Source organism: Schistocerca nitens, chromosome 3, assembly GCF_023898315.1.
Source record: "Schistocerca nitens isolate TAMUIC-IGC-003100 chromosome 3, iqSchNite1.1, whole genome shotgun sequence".
Taxonomy (NCBI): Eukaryota; Metazoa; Arthropoda; class Insecta; order Orthoptera; family Acrididae; genus Schistocerca; species Schistocerca nitens.
In genome coordinates, this window is record NC_064616.1 from 422,046,676 (window position 1) to 422,068,410 (window position 21,735).

Consider the following 21,735-nt stretch of genomic DNA (forward strand, 5'->3'; position numbering starts at 1 on the left):
TTCATTTCTATCATGTAGATTTGGAGACCCTAATTCTCTCAGGTCTTTTTCCGTCTGTTTGTACCAGTTCGGTCTTGTAGTTTTGTTCTTTAAAAATGTATGGATTTTGTGCGTTAACCTGTTTGAGTCCATTCTTTCTAAGTGCCCCATGAATTGGATTCTTCTCATGCGCATTGTGTCTGTTATTTTGGAGATATTTTTATATATTTCTGCATTGGGTTTTGGATAATGTACCCCATCTTTAGTTCTTGGTCCTAGGATTTTCCTCATGATCTTACGTTCTTTCACTTCTAATTCCTCTTTTAGTGTTCTGTGTTGAAGGTTTAGTGTCTCAGATGCGTAGATAGCTTCGGGTCTAATTACTGTTGTGTAGTGTCGTATTTTGCAGTTCCACGAGAGACTCTTTTTGTTGTAAATGTTTTTTGTTAACTGAAACACCGTCTCCATTTTCTGGACTCATAATCTGACAGATTTCTTTTCATTACAATTTTCTGCAATCCATTCACCTAAATATTTAAATTCTTTTACTCAAGAGATGTAGTTATTACCAGTTTTGAGATCAGAAGGTACATCTTTGACGTCAGTCATAAATTTTGTTTTTTCAAATGAAATTTGTAATCCTATTTTAGCTGCCTGTTCTTGTAATAATTCTAGCTGTTTCTGTGCATCAGTAATGTCTTGTTCGATCAGTGCCATGTCATCAGCAAATGCTAAACAGTGTAATTCTATGCCCTTATGTCTTGGTCCCAGTCTGTGTGCTGGTGCACCTGCTTTTTTCCATTCTCTAACAACTTTTTCAAGAGCACAATTGAAGAGCACTGGGGACAGTACATCCCCTTGTCGTACTCCTGTGTCTATTTCAAATTCTGTGCTCAATTCTCCCACAAATTTTACTTTGGATTTGGTCTCCGTGAGTGTTTCTTTTATGATGTTTGTTGTCTTTTGATCTAGTCCAAATTCTGCTAATACTTCAAAAAGGGATTCTCGGTCTATACTGTCACATGCTTTTTTAAAGTCGACAAACATGATGACATAACTTTTGTTTGAAGTACTATGTAAATATTTCATTGAGTTTTTCAAGTTAAGGATCTGTTCTACGCAAGATCGACCTTTTCTGAACCCACCTTGGTATTCGCCTAGTTTTGAATCCAGCTGAGGTTCTGCGCGGTTTAGTAGGGCTTTAGACAGAATTTTGTAGGTTATTGACAATAAAGAGATTCCACGATAGTTGTTGGGGTCTGTTTTACTTCCTTTTTTATACAGAGGATGTATGATTGCAGTCTTCCAATCTGTGGGGATTTTTTCAGTTTTCCAGATTTCATGTATAATTTCTTTGAGTTTTGCAATAAGATTTTCTCCTGCATTTTTCCATAATTCTGCGATGATTTGGTCTTCTCCTGATGCTTTGTTATTTTTCAGTGACTGAATTATCTCTTTCTCCTCTTTATGATAATGTATTACAAAATATATTTTCTTGGACATTTCATTGGGGCCAATTTGACACTGCTGTAATTTCTCTTATGAATATATGTAAACAGACCAACAATGAAGATGTAACAATCAGAAATCATGCCAAATAGGTGCTGCTCTTGTTGCATCTTGGCATATATATATTCCAACCTGCCAGTTTATATCGTGTTCAGGTGCTTCTAATTAACGTGGAGTGCCTGATGAAATACTATCTGAGAGAATTCCAATGTTTAATCAGGAATTGGCTTCACTGATGAAGATGAGAATTTTATACCAGAGATAATTGAAGAAGAACACATTATGAACAATGAGGAATTAGTGGAGGAGGATTCAGATGCTGATCTATGTCCATATTCACCACAGTGACTAGTTGAATGTCTCCACAAAGATGGTCACTAGGGATGGAACCAAGTGAGAGGTTGTCAGTTTTTCACTTTCTAGAAGAAGACAGGATGTGAATGTTTTAACAGAGATAGAAGATCCTACTAATTACACTTGTTAATGATCAGGCAACTATCACAGTGCTTTGTGTATTATTTTTGACAAACCAATGCTATATTTCATCAAGAAATACACAGAATCAAATGCTCATAACATACTAATAAATAATGACCGGAACATGTCACTTGAGGAACTGGAAAAATTGATAGCCACCATTTGTACGTGGGGTGTCATTTATACAAAGGTCTGTCTGCAGATGGTCTTTTGTCGCATTGTTGGGGGCCTACTATCATCAAGGACATTATGACAAGGGACTTATTTCAATACCTCAGAAAAGCTGATATACATAGATAGAAGCAACCACTCAGACCATACGTTGTTCTGCACCTCACAGAGCCATTTCTAATTCAAGGAAGAAATGTGACAACGGACGTCTACTTCATTTCTCTTCACCTTGCTAAGAAGCTCAAAGGAAAGAAAACTTCATTAGTTTGTACAATGAACAAGATCCATGGTGAAATCCCTGATGCGGATTGGACACAGTGGCAATAAACGAATGGGTCACCTACAAAAATAGTAATGAACAAGAAAATGGAAAGGAAGAAGTTCATACTCCAGCTGGTGAATGAACTTTAGGGAATGAAAGAGCAGAAGGAAGAACAGACAAAAGAAGAGGATACGGGACGAAACCCACATACAAAACTGAAGAAGAGCCAAATCAGTATCTGAGAAAGCAAAAAGACAATTGACAACTGGCTGAAGTGCCACAAAACTGTGGGCAGAAAATGTGCACATAAAACATAAATCACCTATCATAAGTGCATCAAGCAGATTCCAATGATATGAAGAAAAAGTAAAACAATACTATGTGTAAGAACACCTTTGAGTAATGTATTTTACGGACTATAAGATGCACATTTTCTTCGAAAAATTGCCTCCAAAATTTAGGTGAATTTTATACTCAAAATTAATATAAAAATGTCCACTGCTCGATTTAAAATTCCCTTCAGTCTTAAAAATGGCCATATATTTGATGACGTGGGGATGTGTGTACCTGGCAACACTGGATTCAACTGACAACAGGAATGCACAGATGCGACGAACATCAGTTGCAGGGATTCACAAGCTTGCTGACACTGTCTCCCTCCTGCCCCGCCATCACAAATCCAGAACACTGTCTAGACTATGATGTGTCTCTGCAGGCTATAGTGCCAGTGAACTTCAACTGAAAGTGATTTGTGTTATTGGTAACAGTAAAATATTTTTGTTAGTAGATAGTTTGGTAATGGAAAAAAATAAAAGCTATTCAAGATGGTGCGAGCTATAAATTGAAAGTACCTAATAGCATGTGCAGAAGAAAATGGAAACAGAGCAGCTGAATGACATTTTGGTCCTCCAGCAATAGAAAAAAACCATTTGTAATTGGCAGGCTAGTAAGGAAAAACTGAAAAAATGAGGAAATGAGGAAGACTAAATGTGCAAATAGAGGAGTGAATGCAAAATGGCCAAAACTAGAAGAAGATGATTTTTAGGGATTTTTAAAGGTCACTTCAGTTTTATAAACTAAGAATTTTTTTAAAGTGTGACTTTGCAATCTAATAATAAAAATGGCACAAATGTTATTTCTTAAAAAATTGTTTAAAAATTAATGCACATCTTATTGTCTGTAGTGTCTTTTGGTCCATAAAATACAGTACAGTATGGACTATATACATTAAGCATGTCTAGAAGGTTCTGCAACTAGTTAATACAATGAAGTCTACAGTTTAAGAAACTGGACACCGTTAGTAACAATAAGGTATTAGCAACAATAAGGTATTAAGATATTTTGTTGTTGCTCAAGTAAGTATCTACTGTACTAATTATCATGTTAAATAATTGTTGTTGTAACTTACAACAAGGTAGTGACTGACCAAAACTACTATAAAGCAATTTTATGGAGGGTCAAAATAACCCCTTTCTGCTGTTTTAGGAATGTCAGAAACACCACTGTTCTGGTGTTAAGAAACCTATTGGCAGACAGTATTACACATGTGAGGTCCTGATACTTGCTGCTGTTCTGTATGTTGTATTTCCAAACTAAGACATTAGAAGAAAGACAATAGGACACTAAGAAGCAGACATTTCTACCATGTTCATTGTAGTACTACACTATAATCTTAGCCTGCACACTGCCTTCCTCAATTACTTCAACTGCTTCCGCAACCACGGACAATCCCTCCATCATAGACTTCAAATTAAATACTCTAAAAACTAGATGTGAGAGAGAGAGAGAGAGAGAGAGAGAGAGAGAGAGAGAGAGAGAGAGAATTGCTATCTTACCTCCTGCAAAACTGGCAGCACAGGTGGTTCACACTGTTGTAGAAAATATATCACCATCAAAATATATGCATATGATGACAGGCTACCTCGAGAAGCATCACATATATTGCATAATTTGGCAAAACGTTTCATAACATATCCCAGAATCTGGAAAAAAAATTTTTTTGCAATACCACTACTGCATAAAAACATCACACAAGGCTACAATGATGCTACTGAAATATCATCCCTTAGCCACTATAAGGGCTGTAGGGTCACTTATGCTGCCCATCTACTGCTGACTCATAGTCAGGCACATGATACGTTTTTTTATCTGCATAGGCATGACAATTCTGTGGACCATCACTGTTGGTGCAAAATATTACTATATTAATGCGCCTACTAACCCGGGGAGCGTAACCTGGGAAGAGGTGACGAAATTCTACGTGCAAGTCAGTATCTGGGGGGTACAGTGCTCAAACACCAGATAGAGACAGGCACGGGACAAACAATGCGACCAGTGCAAGGAATATGACAAACTAAGTGCACAGAAAATGCAGCACGGTGTGAGGTGAAGGCCATGTCTGAGACAGTTGATGTCTGCACAAGAAGTGGCCTATTGCTGCTGGTAATTTAAAGTCTGGAACAATGGTTCTGTTAATGCAATGCCTCCCGCACTCTCTCTGTGGCAGCGTACTGCACTATTCTGATGTGATACTCATCTCAGCTCAGCTGCCTCCATTTCAATATCCACTGGCATGGATTGTACATTATTCAATGTCACTAACTTGACAACACAAGAAAATACATGCAGTAGGCTTCTATTTAACAGTACTTTTCCTACAGCAGGCTGATCCAGATTGAGTGCCCTTATGCACGTACGTGCAGAGAAGGGTTGGTGAACAGCTCATTGTGGACAGTTCGGACAGCTGGCCTATGGGATTGCAGACATGACTGAGTGTGGGTGGGGGGACACCACCAAAGAATTATCCAAATTGTATGGAAATCCATAGATGTGATGTACATGTACAGACAAACAAATTATTACAATTCCATAAAAATTGGATGATTTACTCAAGAAAAAGAGCTTCACAAATTGAACAAGTCAATAATGTGTGAGTCCACCACTGGCCCTTATGCAAGCAGTTATTCAGCTTGGCATTGATTGATAAAGTTGTTGTCTTCATGGGGGATATTGTGCCAAATTCTGTCTAAATGGCATGTTAGATAGTCAAAATCCCAAGCTGCTCCAAGGACCCTGTCAATGATGCTCCAAACATTATCATCTGAGGAGAGATCTAACAACCTTGCTGGCCACAGTAAGCATGAAAACAAGTAATAGAAACTCTTGCCATGTGCGGGCGGGTATTATCTTCCTGAAATGTACAACCAAAGGGATACTGCTATGAAAGCATCACTCCTGATTGTTGGGCCGTACGGCGAGCAACAGTCAGGTTGGTATCCCACCACTGTCTGGGGCATTTTTAGACAGTTCCTCATTGGTCCTCAACATTTTCTTAAGAGTGAATTTTAGCAGTCTGTTTCAAGATGCCTCTCTCCAACACAATATGGTGAGTAGCAATCTATTTTTCCCTTATTGTTATTTAACAACTTTCTTACGCAGCAATTCATTCAGTCTGCGCCAACAGCTAACTAACTGTGAGGAATATTCACGAAATTAAATTCTTGACTGAGTGAACGTATGGGTGTAAGTGCCTGAATACTAACATTCATTAAAAATTGGACAAGATCATTAACCACTTAGGAAAATAGCCCATACAACATTCACAGCTTCCCCCTTTGATTTTAAGTCCATTTACAACACACTGTACAGGCATTAATACTTGACAAAGTGGTGTATGTAGCAAAGTTACGATATATAACTGACAATGGATAAAGTTACATAACAAATGAAACAAGGACTATCACCACAAAACAGATTTGTAATATCACCTTGAAAAGTGTGCAAGACCCCAAAATAAGTGCAAAATAAAGAATAAAATTCATCACATATTGCTTAATTTTTCAGTGCCCAACAAGTATTTTTGAACTGGCAAAATATTTAACATTGTACACATTGAATAAATAGGCAACTCATCTTGTAACAGCAGCTGTAGTTTCAATACGGGCAAGAGCTGGAAAATTGTAGGTATCAATGTGGGGCAAATTAGCAGGCCAATAGCAGAGGCAAGTGGACTACGCTGTGGGCAATCAAATTCCACACAAGTTCAACTTGTGAAGTATGAAATGAATGTGGAGGTGAATTTGGTCTTAAAGTTTTGATTACAATTAACTAGAGTGCAAAGTCTGCATGTATTCCAGAATGAATTTTCACTCTGCAGTGGCATGTGTGCTGATTTCAGGGTTACTTAGTTTTCTTAAGGGCTATGGTTACTGCTAGAAGGAAGGAAAGCAGGTTTCTGGAATCTATTAGGTGCTGAAAACAAAACTATAGCTCCCGCGGGTAGTGAGGAGAAGGCAAGAAGATGTGGTGGTGGTGGTGGTGGTGGTGGTGGTGGTGGTGGTGGTAGGTCCAATGCAGCCGAGGCTGCCAGATCCACCTTAATCCTTGGTTTTCTCTCGTTGTATTTATGTATGTATGTATTAAACCGCAGACATAGAAACAATTGGGAGGCTTTGTTCTGCCGTAGCCCTCAGTGTTTCACAACACCACAACAGGCCACAGACACGGAGTGAGGTGGCTCAATGGTTAGCACACTGGGCTCACATTCAGGAGGATGACTGTTCAATCCCGTGTCCGGCCATCCTGATTTAGGTTTTCCGTGATTTCCCTAAATCGCTCCAGGCAAATGCCGGGACGGTGCCTGTGGTGTCACCGCCAGACATCACACTTGCTAGGTGGTAGCCTTTAAATCGGCCGCGGTCCGTTAGTATACGTCGGACCCACGTGTCGCCACTATCAGTGATTGCAGACCGAGCGCCGCCACACGGCAGGTCTAGTCTCTCGAGACTCCCTAGCACTTGCCACAGTTGTACAGCCGACTTTGCTAGCGACGGTTCACTGTCTACATACGCTCTCATTTGCAGAGACAACAGTTTAGCTCAGCCTTCAGCTATGTCATTTGCTACGACCTAGCAAGGCGCCATATTCAGTTACTATAATGTATTCTGAACAGATAATATTGTGAATCATGTACTATCAAGAGCGACGTTCATCATTAATGGATTAAAGTTAAGTATCAAACTAATTATGTCCGCTTTCTGAATTCTCATTCCTTGTCATGTTCCAAACCTCACGTCAGTATAGTTCTTCCCTCCTCACGCCAGCCTGCATGAGCTGAAACGTGTGCATTTCGGCCTCCACTCATAACACGGTGTTGGCTCTTCTGCTGACACGAAAGTTCCTTTGAAAGGGCATGGTCGACTTCTTTCCCTGTCCTTCCCTAATCCAATGAGACCAGTGACCTCGCTGTCTGGTCTCCTCCCCCAACAGTCCACCCACCCAACCGCCGCCCCACACCGAATCCACAGTTATTGTGTGGTTCGGTCCCCTGGGAACGTCTCGGAGTGAAACCCCAAATGTTTGCGTGGTAGAGTAATTATGGTGTATGCGTACATGGAAACTGTGTTTGCGCAGCAATTGCTGACACAGCGTAACTGAGGTGGAATGAGGGGGAACCAGCCTGCATTTGCCGAGGTAGATGGAAAACCGCCTTAAAAACCACCCACAGGCTGCCCGGCACACTGGACCTTGACACTAATCCACTGGGTGGATTCGTGCCAGGGACAGCACGCCTTCCCACTCAGGAAGATACGCGTTAGACTCCACGGCTAGCCAGGTGGGCTTTTCTCTTGTTTCTTTCTTGTACTGCCCATAGCCAGTATCTCATTAGAGGACTGGTTGATATTGGACCATGAGGCAGCATCAGTTGGGATGCCAAGTGAGTTGGACGGCATGCTGACAGGGAGAGGGGAACCGAAGCCCCAATGGGTTTTTGTGGGAACGGAGCGAAAGGGGATGCTGTTTGCCTGACATACAGTTCAATTTTGGTGGCCACTGAGGCCTGACACTTATGGTAGAACAGACGATTTCACCTTTGTTATGGGGGGGGGGGGGGGGCCTTAGTTACTGTGTTTGCAAATTTTGTGGCCATTTGTACTAGATGTAGGTGTTCCTATCTTTTTTCCCTTGACTCTAAATACACTCCTGGAAATTGAAATAAGAACACCGTGAATTCATTGTCCCAGGAAGGGGAAACTTTATTGACACATTCCTGGGGTCAGATACATCACATGATCACACTGACAGAACCACAGGCACATAGACACAGGCAACAGAGCATGCACAATGTCGGCACTAGTACAGTGTATATCCACCTTTCGCAGCAAAGCAGGCTGCTATTCTCCCATGGAGACGATCGTAGAGATGCTGGATGTAGTCCTGTGGAACGGCTTGCCATGCCATTTCCACCTGGCGCCTCAGTTGGACCAGCGTTCGTGCTGGACGTGCAGACCGCGTGAGACGACGACGCTTCATCCAGTCCCAAACATGCTCAATGGGGGACAGATCTGGAGATCTTGCTGGACAGGGTAGTTGACTTACACCTTCTAGAGCACGTTGGGTGGCGCGGGATACATGCGGACGTGCATTGTCCTGTTGGAACAGCAAGTTCCCTTGCCGGTCTAGGAATGGTAGAACGATGGGTTCGATGACGGTTTGGATGTACCGTGCACTATTCAGTGTCCCCTCGACGATCACCAGTGGTGTACGGCCAGTGTAGAGATCGCTCTCCACACCATGATGCCAGGTGTTGGCCCTGTGTGCCTCGGTCGTATGCAGTCCTGATTGTGGCGCTCACCTGCACGGCACCAAACACGCATACGACCATCATTGGCACCAAGGCAGAAGCGACTCTCATCGCTGAAGACGACACGTCTCCATTCGTCCCTCCATTCACGCCTGTTGCGACACCACTGGAGGCGGGCTGCACGATGTTGGGGCGTGAGCGGAAGACGGCCTAACGGTGTGCGGGACCGTAGCCCAGCTTCATGGAGACGGTTGCGAATGGTCCTCGCCGATACCCCAGGAGCAACAGTGTCCCTAATTTGCTGGCAAGTGGCGGTGCGGTCCCCTACGGCACTGCGTAGGATCCTACGGTCTTGGCGTGCATCTGTGCGTTGCTGCGGTCCGGTCCCAGGTCGACGGGCACGTGCACCTTCCGCCGACCACTGGCGACAACACTGATGTACTGTGGAGACCTCACGCCCCACGTGTTGAGCAATTCGGCGGTACGTCCACCCGGCCTCCCGCATGCCCACTATACGCCCTCGCTCAAAGTCCGTCAACTGCACATACGGTTCACGTCCACGCTGTCGCGGCATACTACCAGTGTTAAAGACTGCGATGGAGCTCCGTATGCCACGGCAAACTGGCTGACACTGACGGCGGCGGTGCACAAATGCTGCGCAGCTAGCGCCATTCGACGGCCAACACTGCGGTTCCTGGTGTGTCCGCTGTGCCGTGCGTGTGATCATTGCTTGTACAGCCCTCTCGCAGTGTCCGGAGCAAGCATGGTGGGTCTGACACACCGGTGTCAATGTGTTCTTTTTTCCATTTCCAGGAGTGTATAAATGGCAGGCAAGGATTTTGTATTCCTGTTCCGCCACCCCACTGCTCCCCCTTCTAACATGAGACAGTTCAAGGTGTCACATTTTGGTGGCTGGACACACAGTGTGTTCGTAGTCTGGGCCATCTGCATTCTCCACTCACTGAGGTATTTGTACAGCGTGATATCTGCTCAAAATGCAAACAAGTAGAACACCACACTGGTGAGGAGAAATGTGGAAAGTACAGTTTTACCTCACAGTAGGAAACCCTTACTTTGACCTTTTCAGTTAATACATCTCATTCAAAAGCCGCAACATAGGCTCCAGTAACCACTCCTTTGGTGCCCATTGGATACAGCAAACAAATTTGACAACCAGTTTCTCCCAGTTTCAAACAATTCATCTGACTGTACAATGAGCTTCTGATGAAAAATAACACCCTGGATGATGATAAGGCTTTTGTGAGGGGTTGATGGCAATGGAGATGTCATCGAGCTTCTCCCAGCAGAGCAATGCTTTTATGAGTAGGTGTCAACTGTTTTAATGAGGATGCACTGACTTCACATTTTGCTCATGGATGCTACGGCGTGTAAGTTTTATTCAATGTGTTCAACGGATAACAGTGGTTTTGAACTCAAAAAGGACTCTCCATCAGTTCAGGTACAAACTAGGTACTGATGGAAGTATTTCTTGCCATTTCCACTGAATTCACTTTCCTCGCATCACATGGTCTGGAAAGGGAGGGGAAACTTCGGGTTGTACCTTTCTGCAATGAACCAATTCACTGTATCTAGCAAGACTACTGGGGCCTTGTGGGTACAAGTCTGCGAAACATTCTTCCTCTTCACAGCCCATGACCAGAGGGTGACATGGTATGGAAAATGGAACTAGTACCCCAGGGGCTCAACGTACCATGTTCACCAATCATGCAATCACTACAAAACTGGAAGCCCTTGAGAGGGAAGGAGGGAGTATAGGAGCTTATGGTAGTGTGTAGCCTTTTACATATGTAGCACTCAAGATTCTAACTTAACATTTCTGTTGTTTGAAGTGGAGACAAGAAAACTACTTCCAGCATTGTGTCTTACCTTTACTCTTATATCGATATCTGAATACACTTTAAGTAGTCTTGTATTGTTTTGAGCCAAGACGTTATATATGCTGATATCGCCATCTAATTCCGATGAGAAATGGTTAAATTTTATTATTGGCACTTTGGCAGATGTTATAGGAACTAAATTCCTAATACTTTTATATCCTTTCAAATGAACAAATAGATCCTCAATTATCTGTACGAAGTCAAGATCCTGTAAAAACACACACAAACATGAGATCATCTGCAATGGAACCATTATGGCATTTATGGTGATATACACACAATAAGAGAAATGGCTAGAAATGATACAATTTAAAATAAATAAATTAGAGAGAGAGAGAGAGAGAGAGAGAGAGAGAGAGAGAGAGAGTGCACCTGTACATGGCTGCAGTTGCAAAACCACTGTGCACAAACATTTGCAAGGAAAATTTTATAATGCAACGTTATAGGTAGGCAAGATACAAACTGCGTCTGTAGCCAAGAATTCTAGCTCCTGTATGTTTTCAACAGCTTTCCTCAATAATGCTAGCTGTCAATCCATTTTTGTAGGGACTGAAGAGAGGGAAACAAAATGAGAACAAGAAGTGAGCTGCCAACAAATACGCAGCACTGTGTGTGGGTGCTGAAGCAAATCTTATCAATGGCTTCTGATTTTGCTGATAATCAATGGAGCAAGATGCAACAGTGGAGGAAGTAAGCAGAAAAGGTAGAGGATAATGGCTAATACTAGCCATTCCAGCCAGTACATTTGCTCTGAAACTTGAGCTTCTCCCAGCATATCAAATGTTCAAGTAACTTAAGGCAATAGAGCCACATAAAGTTCACGATGACTGCCAATATTCTGACAACTGTACAAACAGTCATTTTCAAAAGAGAAATGGAACGAGAGCTTGCTTTGCATACCAACTGATGTCAATAATATTTTGCAGTGATGATTCAGTTTTAGTAAACCTATTCACAAAATTATAAGATTTCCTAAATCTGTAGAGAAAATTATCGAATGTTAATTTTACTGGGAGAGGGAGCACAGCTTTGGCAATTCTGCCAGGGGTGCAGGGTCACCTCAGTATGGTTCTGAGAGAAGATTAACACTGGCTCCAGCAGTGTATGTATGCAGAAGATCAAAGGCATTTCTACAGGGCAGACTTTGCAATGTTTCAGAGTTCTAGACTTCCTCTGGTCAAACATGTAACATGGGAAGTTCAAACAGGACTACTGAGCTGACTTATGTCTATTTCAGTCAGATGTTGATACATGTGGATACAAAAATCTTGAGAAATAATTTGTGTAAAGTTCAGAGGTATTAGAAATGCACAGTTAGTCATATGTTCCATAGATCTTTTGCAGGATTTTTATTGAAATCATGAGGAATGGATGTTTACAGGCCATGCATAGGTTATGTGTCTGTGAATATGGTTACATTCTGAACACTTATAGGTTACTAAACACCAGACTGACATGTATTTAATAAGGATGAATATATTAGTCTACTACTAATCACGTAACTAGGAGGAATTTGTCCAAAATCAACAGTATTCTCTTGAATGTATGGAAATTGAAGGTCAAAATTAATAATAGTGAATTATGTATAAAAAGTGTTGTGTGTTTAGTTGAATACAAGGATACTGTTAGAAGCGTATGGAAAGGGTTGAGGATTGCAATTTAATAGAAAGTAACAGGAATATTTTTAGTTTTAATAAGGATAGCAGGAAAAATAAATTAAGAAGGAAAAAACACATTTTTCCATGTTACAATAAAACAAATATTAGCCCTGGCCAATTATAATAAAAGAAAACATTTTACATTCTGAAACTACAATCAAAGGTTAATAGTGCACCAAGCATCAAAACAAATCCCACGAATGACTGAGGATGAAACCCGATACTGTCAATTTGTGGTCTGGCACTTACTGAGCTACAGTAACTGCATAATTGCAAATTATTTATTTCCCAATTATACATGCAACAGTACTGTGAGAAGAAATGCTTTCATATGTGGCACAGAAATATCACAACATATCGTGTTAAAGACGGCTTGCATCAAATGTGCACCACCTCCATTTTCTGCTAGCCCCCTACAGCAGTACTGTAATTAATCATTTGAAGCATACTAGTCAGCAGCTCTGCATCTACTGGCCAGCTCTCCTCTGGGCAACTGATTGCTTCCTCCAGTTTATCAGACCAACTTTAGAATTGCTTGTTGCTCCCACAGTAATATCAAAGATAACAGGAAGAATGCAAAGGGTACACTAGTCGGACACTTTCACTTACTTGCCAGTTAACCAGATTTACTGACCACCTATGGGCTCTACATTTTTTAAAATTATTTCTTTATCTTAAGTTTCTCACTGTTAGGGAAAATTTTTACATGTCAAATACAAACAAAATTAGGTTGAAAAATTAATATTACATACTTCATTTCGAACAAGACTGACCGTGTTTTTGTTTATTTCTTGAATTACCACAACAAATAAGTTCATTACAACCATCTCTATTTGAGAGTAACAACAAAAAGATATCTGTCATTTCAAAACAGAAACAATGTTAGTACTGTCATTTCAAGGGCGTAAATCTTTGCAGAATTAATCTTACCATTCCTGTATCATTTCCTTTTAGAGTCAAACAAATATCAAGATCAGAGTTCTGTAATCCAAACCCATTGCATGATGATCCGAATAGTTCCAGCTTCACATTTGGATACAGTTTTGAAATATATTGTTCCAGATCCATTACAATAGACTTTCGTAGGTCTATTTGTTTTTGTGTTTGAGAAAAGTTTTCTGAAAAGAATTTGGAATTTAGAAACGAAAAAGATATATACGCTATTTCATCAAGAACTGGCATGGTGAGACCATGGTTGTGTAATAATATAGGTAAACTCTAAACAAAAAGAAAAACAGCAATCATCAACTGCTAACTGAACTATTTATAAACAACAAATAATGCTAGCTTCTACAATTAAATGTAGAAGAAATCATGCACACATTCATAGTATGAACATTTAGACACTAAACTAATATCAAATATCACAATAAAATACAATACTGGCATTGTTAACAAACAGTAAGTGTTTATTTAGCACCCACTATTGTAACATTTATGTATGCAACATTTTCCCCCCATCACTTGTGTATTACACAACACACAATAATGTAAATTATCAGCAAGCAATCATATCTACAACCGGAATATTTACATAGAAAGACAGAGCTATCCCTCGTTGTAATCTTTCTTTTGCATTCCACAATTTTCAACAGAACATCAATTGCTATAATATTGTTATGATGACCTATTACTCTTCTAATTAAAGCTCATTCCTGTGTATCGCATGAACTGAAGATTTATATCTTTCAAATCTTCTGTTGAACATGTACACACAAACTGTAACTTCTGAGATAGTGCATCTTTGGCACTGATTAATCTTTGTAAATTGCCATTTTTGTATACAACCATCAGTGTGGCTGAAATATCTAGGATGTGTGCACCCTCTACATGGTCAATCTCTAAAGTTTTGAAAAATGTTGTCGTTTGCTCATTATTCCAAGAAATATGAACTACTTCAATAACAGGTAACAAATGCCATTAATGGATCCAGGAATTTCAATGATGGTATGACTAAACTAACACACATCTTAGAAATTTATTTAGCACCATTAGGAACTTACACCACAACTGGGTTTAGAATAAGCTAAATTAAATTTTAAAAAGTGAACAAATTTGAATATATATGTGCCTGTACAAAAAAAAAAAAAAACACCCACAGTAAACTACATACACTCTACCCCCTCCCCCATCTCACTCACAAGTTGTGCAAAAGATATTTATGTTGACATAACATACAGTTCTTAGGGCACTGAAAATTTAAATTTCAGTCTAGAACTGCCTTCCAAGTTATACAGTTGCTACCACACTGGAAAATTGCTACATCAAGCCAAATGAGAGCACTAATTATTTAATCTAAACTTTGAAATGATGCCATAGTGGTAGAAAAATGGTTCAAATGGCTCTGAGCACTATGCGACTTAACTTCTGAGGTCATCAGTCGCCTAGAACTTCGAACTAATTAAACCTAACTAACCTAAGGACATCACACACATCCATGCCCGAGGCAGGATTCGAACCTGCGACCGTAGCGGTCGCTCGGTTCCAGACTGTAGCGCCTAGAACTGCACGGCCACTTTGGCCGGCATAGTGGTAGAATATGAGCAAATATTATGTATACTACTATGCACACTAGACAATGTTCAACAACGTTCTCATTCTGAATCTCTCACAGACTTGAAGTTGTTTTCAGTCCCTGAAATACTTGACCAAACAATTAAATAAGAAAACTTCAATTTTCTCACATCCCGTTAGAAATATCCTCTCTGTGGATTTACATTGTAAGAGACAGAGCAAAAACAGGAAATCTGGCAAAAAGTTGAATCAATAAAGGACACTGGTTTGAAAGTATAGAATGTATAGCCAGATCTTATAGTTTTATTCAAACAGTGACACTGAAGCAGGTTACCACTTTTTTTAAATTCAAATTAGTCAGTATATTGCCCTGAAAATACAATATGTTTAGAACTGATTTGGCTGTTATTCCTGTAAATCAAATTTACTAACAGAAGAGACTGTGTGCTTACACTACATCACAATTTCTACGAGCTGTGCCAGCCTTCTATGAAACACAAGAAAACTCGAAAATCCTTGTCAAGACTGAAACCTAATGATAATTTGCACAAGTGAAGAAAATCTACAGCTCTTTACTTTTCAGCATATATGCACACAAGGAGGAAAGGGATTGTCTCTACAAGGGAAACTTAGTGACCCCAAAAAGCACAATACCAAGTAGATATTTTAATTTTGGTTCCTGTTAAGGTTGTGCAGCTGAAGTGGTATGGCAAGGGATCACAGGGTCACTTAGGAAGCACCATGAAACCCAAATTGCAGTATCTGTAACCAAAGATTTATGTGCAATAGTGCACTTCTTACTAAACAGAAAAGCTCCAACCAGCCTTCGGCAAGCAGTTCAATTTCTGCAGTAGCTGTTGCAGCTCACCAGTATGAGATGATTAGTTCAAGTCACTCAAGCACTGCGTGCAATGAATACAATATAATTAACTAATAATTTGAAAAGACACCTCAAACTTAGTTTTTGCATAACCAGATGCTTCCCACTATTTTAAAAATAAGAGTCACATTGCAGATGCATTATTAATAACTGACAAGGACATTGACAGACGAGTTGAAGCACTCGAAAGGTGCCTGTGGCAGTCTCACCACTGACATCCCAAGCTATCCCCTGACTATGAAGAAAGTCCAGCCTCCTGCAGTCATATACCAGATACTGTGGCTAATAAACTAATAAATTAGCTTGTTTCATGCTTAAGGGACTAAACACGGAGGTCATCAGCCCCTTGGTCAAGAGGCAGTTCATCTGGAGTTAGCGACGACCGCCAGAAATTTGATCGAATTATGAAAGGATGCAAGAGTGGTAATATAAAGACACTGAAAGCAATACTGATGCCAGGGCTGAGAAATAATTTTAGTAGTAAAAGTATATGTGTAAGTCTGCAGGCTTTCATAGCCATTTCCACTCTTTTCAAGTATACGTATTGAACCAGAATGTAAGACAGAACTGGACGAGGGATCTCCAAGGGTGGTGAACCAACACAATAATGGACAAAGACAGTTATAGAGTAAAGAATGCCTTCTAGCTGGCAGATTCGTTATATTAATAGTCAGTAGGCTACAAATGTAATGGACACCAGTTGAACTGACAATAACAATCAGGTAAGACAAATAATCTGGTCAGAAGGTGGGTGGGGCCAGGCAAGTGCGCCTGGGGGATCTGCATGAGACAGGAATCATCTGTCCCACAGCCGCCCCATCCCCGATCTATTATAATCAAAGTGTTAAAGGGAGAAGTATCCAATATTCATCAGCAAACTACTCCTAAAATAAAAATATGGTGTGGCAGAAGAAATGGGTTAACCACATTGAAATGCAACTAAAACAGAGTAAAAGCCATGACCAATGTAGCTGGCAAAGGAGACACACTGCAGGACTAGTCTAGAAGGTGCCAGTCGACAATATTACTCCACGATGATGAACTGGGCCCAACAGTTCCAAAACTGACGGTGCCACTGACCCATAAACCTGGCAACCATAGACCAACTGGAGCAAGGCCAGGGCCCAGTAAATATGGACTAGAGTAGTGTGATCCACATCCCAAGAGTTGTAGGCAAGAAAGCAGAGAGTGCGAAGTTTTCATGTGCAGTTTGAATTCAGTTGACAAATATGGGACAGTCATGTCAGCTTTTTATTAATGAGGAGTCACAGAAATCAAGACTGTACAACACTGTTCAAGCAAAGTTCTGCATTAGGATGGACATGGTACAAAGACAGAAGTGGACAATTAACATTTTCATCGCACAGAATCGTAGGTCATGGGAATGCTTCTGGACAGTGGCCCTTCAGATGTCTACTTGTAGCAGAGTGACCTGTGGTCTGAAGCAAGTCATTACCGCGTTAATGGCGATGAGGGAGAGTGTACCAGCTTGCATGGAGCCCTGCTGGACACCACTCTCTTTGACCCACTGGGAGCTGAGTGATGTGATAACTCAAACCCAAAGCAACCAGCGGGATAAAAACTGACTAATAAAAATCAGTAGGGAGTATCAAAAGCCATAGTTATGCGGGGTAAGTAAACCGTAATTATGCCAAGCATTGCTGTATGCCTCAAGTTCGTCATAAAAGACTGAAATGAGGTGTTTATGTTTAGCAAAAGCCTGTTAGACTTTTGGTTGGTTGACTGGGGGTTAAGGGACGGAACAGTGAGGTTATCAGTCCCTCAGTCCAGGGGTACTTCTTCATCTGGAGTTACTGACAACCACCAGAAACAGGTTCCATTGATGAAAGTACAGAGCCAAGATTTGGGGTGAAGTGTTACATAACAAAGAATACCTTCTCGTTGAGAGTTTCAGATCAGTAAAAGTGAGATGACTAAAAATCTAATGAATGTTAGTTGGACCATCAATAATAAAAACAAGATGAGGGAACTAGGTATGCCAACTGGCAGGTGTCCTGGTACTTGCATGCACTTGCCACATCTAATCCATTACAGTCAAGGCACTAAAGAGCACCCCCTATTTAACAGAATTCTACCCAAAAACTGGAAAATAGGGGCAACAGAAAAACAGGCAAACCGCATCAGATACGGTACAGGGTTCCCCAGACCCAACACGCAGTGGAAGATGTTCCAACCACCCCCTCCCCTTGCCTTGAAGGTCATTTAAAAACTTACCAACTGAGAATAAAAACCACTTTCACAGAAAGTGGAGAACGATTTCAACTATTTGCGAATCATCCACCAATATTAGAGGCAAAGTATTCTGAAGACTATGCTTTGTACGGAAGGTTAGAAGCAGGGGGCATTCCACTATGCTATGAGCTACTGCCTGTAAGGCTGCAAGTCACAATATGGGGATGGCTCATTACATTAAATAAAACTCTGTGTTAATCTGTTACGACTGATGCAGAGGTGACATAGGATGGTGGATTCCTCCCAGGAAGAAAGGAAGGAGGAGCACCAAGCAGCAGTAATCTCTTTGATAGCACGAAGTTTATTACAGGGGCAGTGGCCCACCATATGTTGTTCCATCTCTGAGCGGGCAGAGGCCCTAACTGCAACCGCAAATCTACACCTAGGATTGTCAACATGAAAGTGGGAGGAGTAATCACTTCTATAACCAAACTTTTCACCAGTTCATTCCGTGGGATATCTTAATGACCTGGGACCAAGGGAAACTCAACTCAGCAAGCAGTACATCTTAAGTCAAAGGAAAGTCATGAATAACAGATGTCACTGGGTCACAAAAGCAATAGTGAGCAACAGCTGGAGACTGCTCACTGAGGCACTGCAAATAAAAGTACTGTCAGTGGAGACTTATTTAATAAAATGTAGGTTTCTGTTAATGGCTGTCAGTTCTGCTTTAAAACACAACATGTTCCAGGCAACAAATGTTGTTCCTGACTGGCGGGAGATATATAAGCATATTGTGTCCTATCTATAGTTTTAGAGACATCAGTGTAAGTGACAGTAGCACTCCGATACTTCTGGAGATCTGAAAGAAACACACACAGACTGCCTACATGAGTAGTGCTGTTGACACCAGTGGTCAGTCAAACACCACAATGATAGACTGGGTCCAATAACTACAAAGCTGAAGGTGCCGCTGAGCCACAAATCTGGCAACCATAGTTCAGTCAGGACAGGAACAAGACCCTGTAAATTCATAGATGAGTTGCACACATCCCAAGAGGTGTGGGCAAGAAAGTACAGAGTACTAGGCTTCTGCATGCAGCTAGTCTTTAGCTGATGAATACAGGGCAGCCAAGTAAGTTTTTTAGCAGAGAGAATGTCCAAGTGCTCGGTACCCAAGTAGAGTTGTGGGTCAGTATGGACTGTGGTACAATGACAAAAACTCCAAATTTTTAGAGGAGAGAAATGGAAACAATGGAAAAAGTACTAAGTGGAGGCCCTTAGGATGGTGACTTGGAGCTGGCATTCGACCGAGGCTACAGACTAGGAACTGTACCAAATGCAAAAGCCCTCAACATAAAACGCATGGGTGACCAATGGCCCAACAGCTTACCAGTCCATTGATGGCAATGAGAAAGACTGTGATACTCATCATGGAACCCTGTGGAATGCTGTTTTCTTGAGACTGTGGAAAGCTGAGTGAAGTACCAACTCTCACCCTGAACTACAGCTGAGATAAAAACTGATGAATAAAAATCGGTTGAAAGCCTCAAGAGCCCTAATCATTGAAGAGCCCAACATGGTAAATGGTTCATCAGGTAGTGACAAGAAAGTAATGGCATCATTGTTAAGTGGTCACTGTCACAAAGATGTTGTGAAGTCACCCCTGTAGCAAAGCAACAAGATAAGGGGGAAAAAATCATAATGTCCATACTCAAAAAGGTACCATGGGCAGCACTTAAGTGTACTGGAGTACTTTCACTAAGGAGAGACAGATAAAGATCGGAAACGACATGGTCAACAATAAGGCTCCTACTACACAAATGTAGAGCTTCTTCACATGGAGTGATGTGCACTGGAATCCTCAAGTAGAAGAAAAGGTGTTTGGAGTTGTTGGATTACGGCAGTCATCTCAAGATAAATAAGTGCCCTGTCTGGAGGTAAATAAACATTACAAATGCTGATCACTGGGGTCGTTTTCACTCACACTTCTATTGCTTCCAACACAGTATGGAGGGCATTCTGCCCACTGAGGACATCTTTGTGATCTAGTGAACAGACTCTGCCAAATGCTCTTTTGGTCCCAACAGAATGCACCGTAACATCAAAGAGTTGACCATTTTCCATAAGTGTAGAGCATTTCTTGGAGAGTAACACAAATTGCATAACGAGAGGAAAGTAGTGATAGTTCTGGCAGGGGCAGTAATATACATTGCAGTTCCACTGTACCATCACATTCTGAATTTCCTGGTTAAGCATGAAGGGGCCAGGAAGAGAGGTCACGTCCAAAGATCACAATCTGTCACCAGTTAGGGTGAAACAACATCAGCAAACATTAGTTCAGAGCCCAGTTGCATGAGTGGACCTCCTACCTCCAGGATCACCACAGTAGCCTTCTCAACAGACTACTACTTTTTCTCTTTCACAACTTATGGCCGTCAATATTATTCTAAGGGCTTCTCTGACATGGGTGTAGGAATGGAAGAGGAGCAGGCAACGCTGGGATCCATTGTCCATGGTTCCTTCAGTCACTTGCTAGTCTGAGGTTGTAGATATGTGAATTTATGGGTAGACGGACTCCTGTCACCAGAAGATGCCTCGGGATGATCCTGCTTGTCTGGTTTGGTGCGGAAAATGGTTCTCAAAGATGGTGCTGCATGAATCACAAAAGGAAGGACCTGTCGCCCACATGGTCATTTTTATTTGTGCGATTACTGAATGTCGACATCAATGGAGTAAATACACCATGTACTCAAAATATCCACGGGTGTACTGCCGGTCTACAGTGTCCAACGGGCACAATATTTCGGCGATCATACATGTCGCCTGATGATGGCGACATGTATGATCGCCGAAATATTGTGCCCATTGGACACTGTAGACCGGCAGTACACCCGTGGATATTTTGATTATCAAATACGCCGGGCGAAACTCAAGAATCACACACCATGTACTGTTGATGACTGTTGGTATCACTGAGACAGCATACAAATGATCATATTTTTTCAGAGCTTCAAAATGTGAGAGATGATATTGTCCTTCAGCTCCTGGATTGTGTGTTCCTTGAGTAGGTGAGCACACTTTGTGAATCAAGGAGGATGATCTTTTCCACAACTGACACAGCACAGACAGGTAGTAGTATACATAGTGAAATTTTGTAAGTGGCCAGCCACATCACATTCCAAAAACCAGGTTGTGTGTAAACCAGGAAGACATATGCCCAAAGTGCTGGCATTTAACACACAACATTGTGGTGGGAAACACAGCTTCCTCTGGAAGTGAAGAGCTCGTAACAGCAAGGTTGAATGCAACAGTATCAATCTTGTTGAAACTTCGGGACGGAGTAAGTGTCTCAATGCAGGATAGGTAAGGTTTGTAGGGTCAAAATGATCTGCTCTTAATTGTAGTCTGCCTTAAGAGACTCCACAGGCACCACTCAGCCAGAGCTAAGGCTCCCTGGCATAATGAGCACTGCCCAGAGTCCCGGTGCTGCCAAACTAACAGGCACCTGCTCGTTGGCATTTGAGAGAAGTGACAGTTTGGGCATAGTATGATCTCTCAGTGGGCAGGGGATACCACTTTATGGGGAGCAGACGACACCCCCACATGGA

General features: G+C 41.4%; 1 protein-coding gene across 8 annotated transcripts in view; it reads right to left on the reverse strand.

The window, feature by feature from the left end:
• The window catches only part of LOC126248363 (terminal uridylyltransferase 7-like), a 321,739-nt gene that overhangs the window by 128,999 nt on the left and 171,005 nt on the right, over positions 1–21,735 (reverse strand). For all 8 annotated transcript variants that reach the window (XM_049949291.1, XM_049949290.1, XM_049949289.1 and 5 more), the window contains 3 exons: positions 13,468–13,655; positions 10,869–11,087; positions 4,234–4,380 (listed from right to left, as the gene is read on the reverse strand). In XM_049949291.1, the coding sequence (XP_049805248.1) occupies positions 4,234–4,380; positions 10,869–11,087; positions 13,468–13,655 (554 nt within the window). The remainder of the gene's footprint in view (positions 1–4,233; positions 4,381–10,868; positions 11,088–13,467; positions 13,656–21,735) is intronic.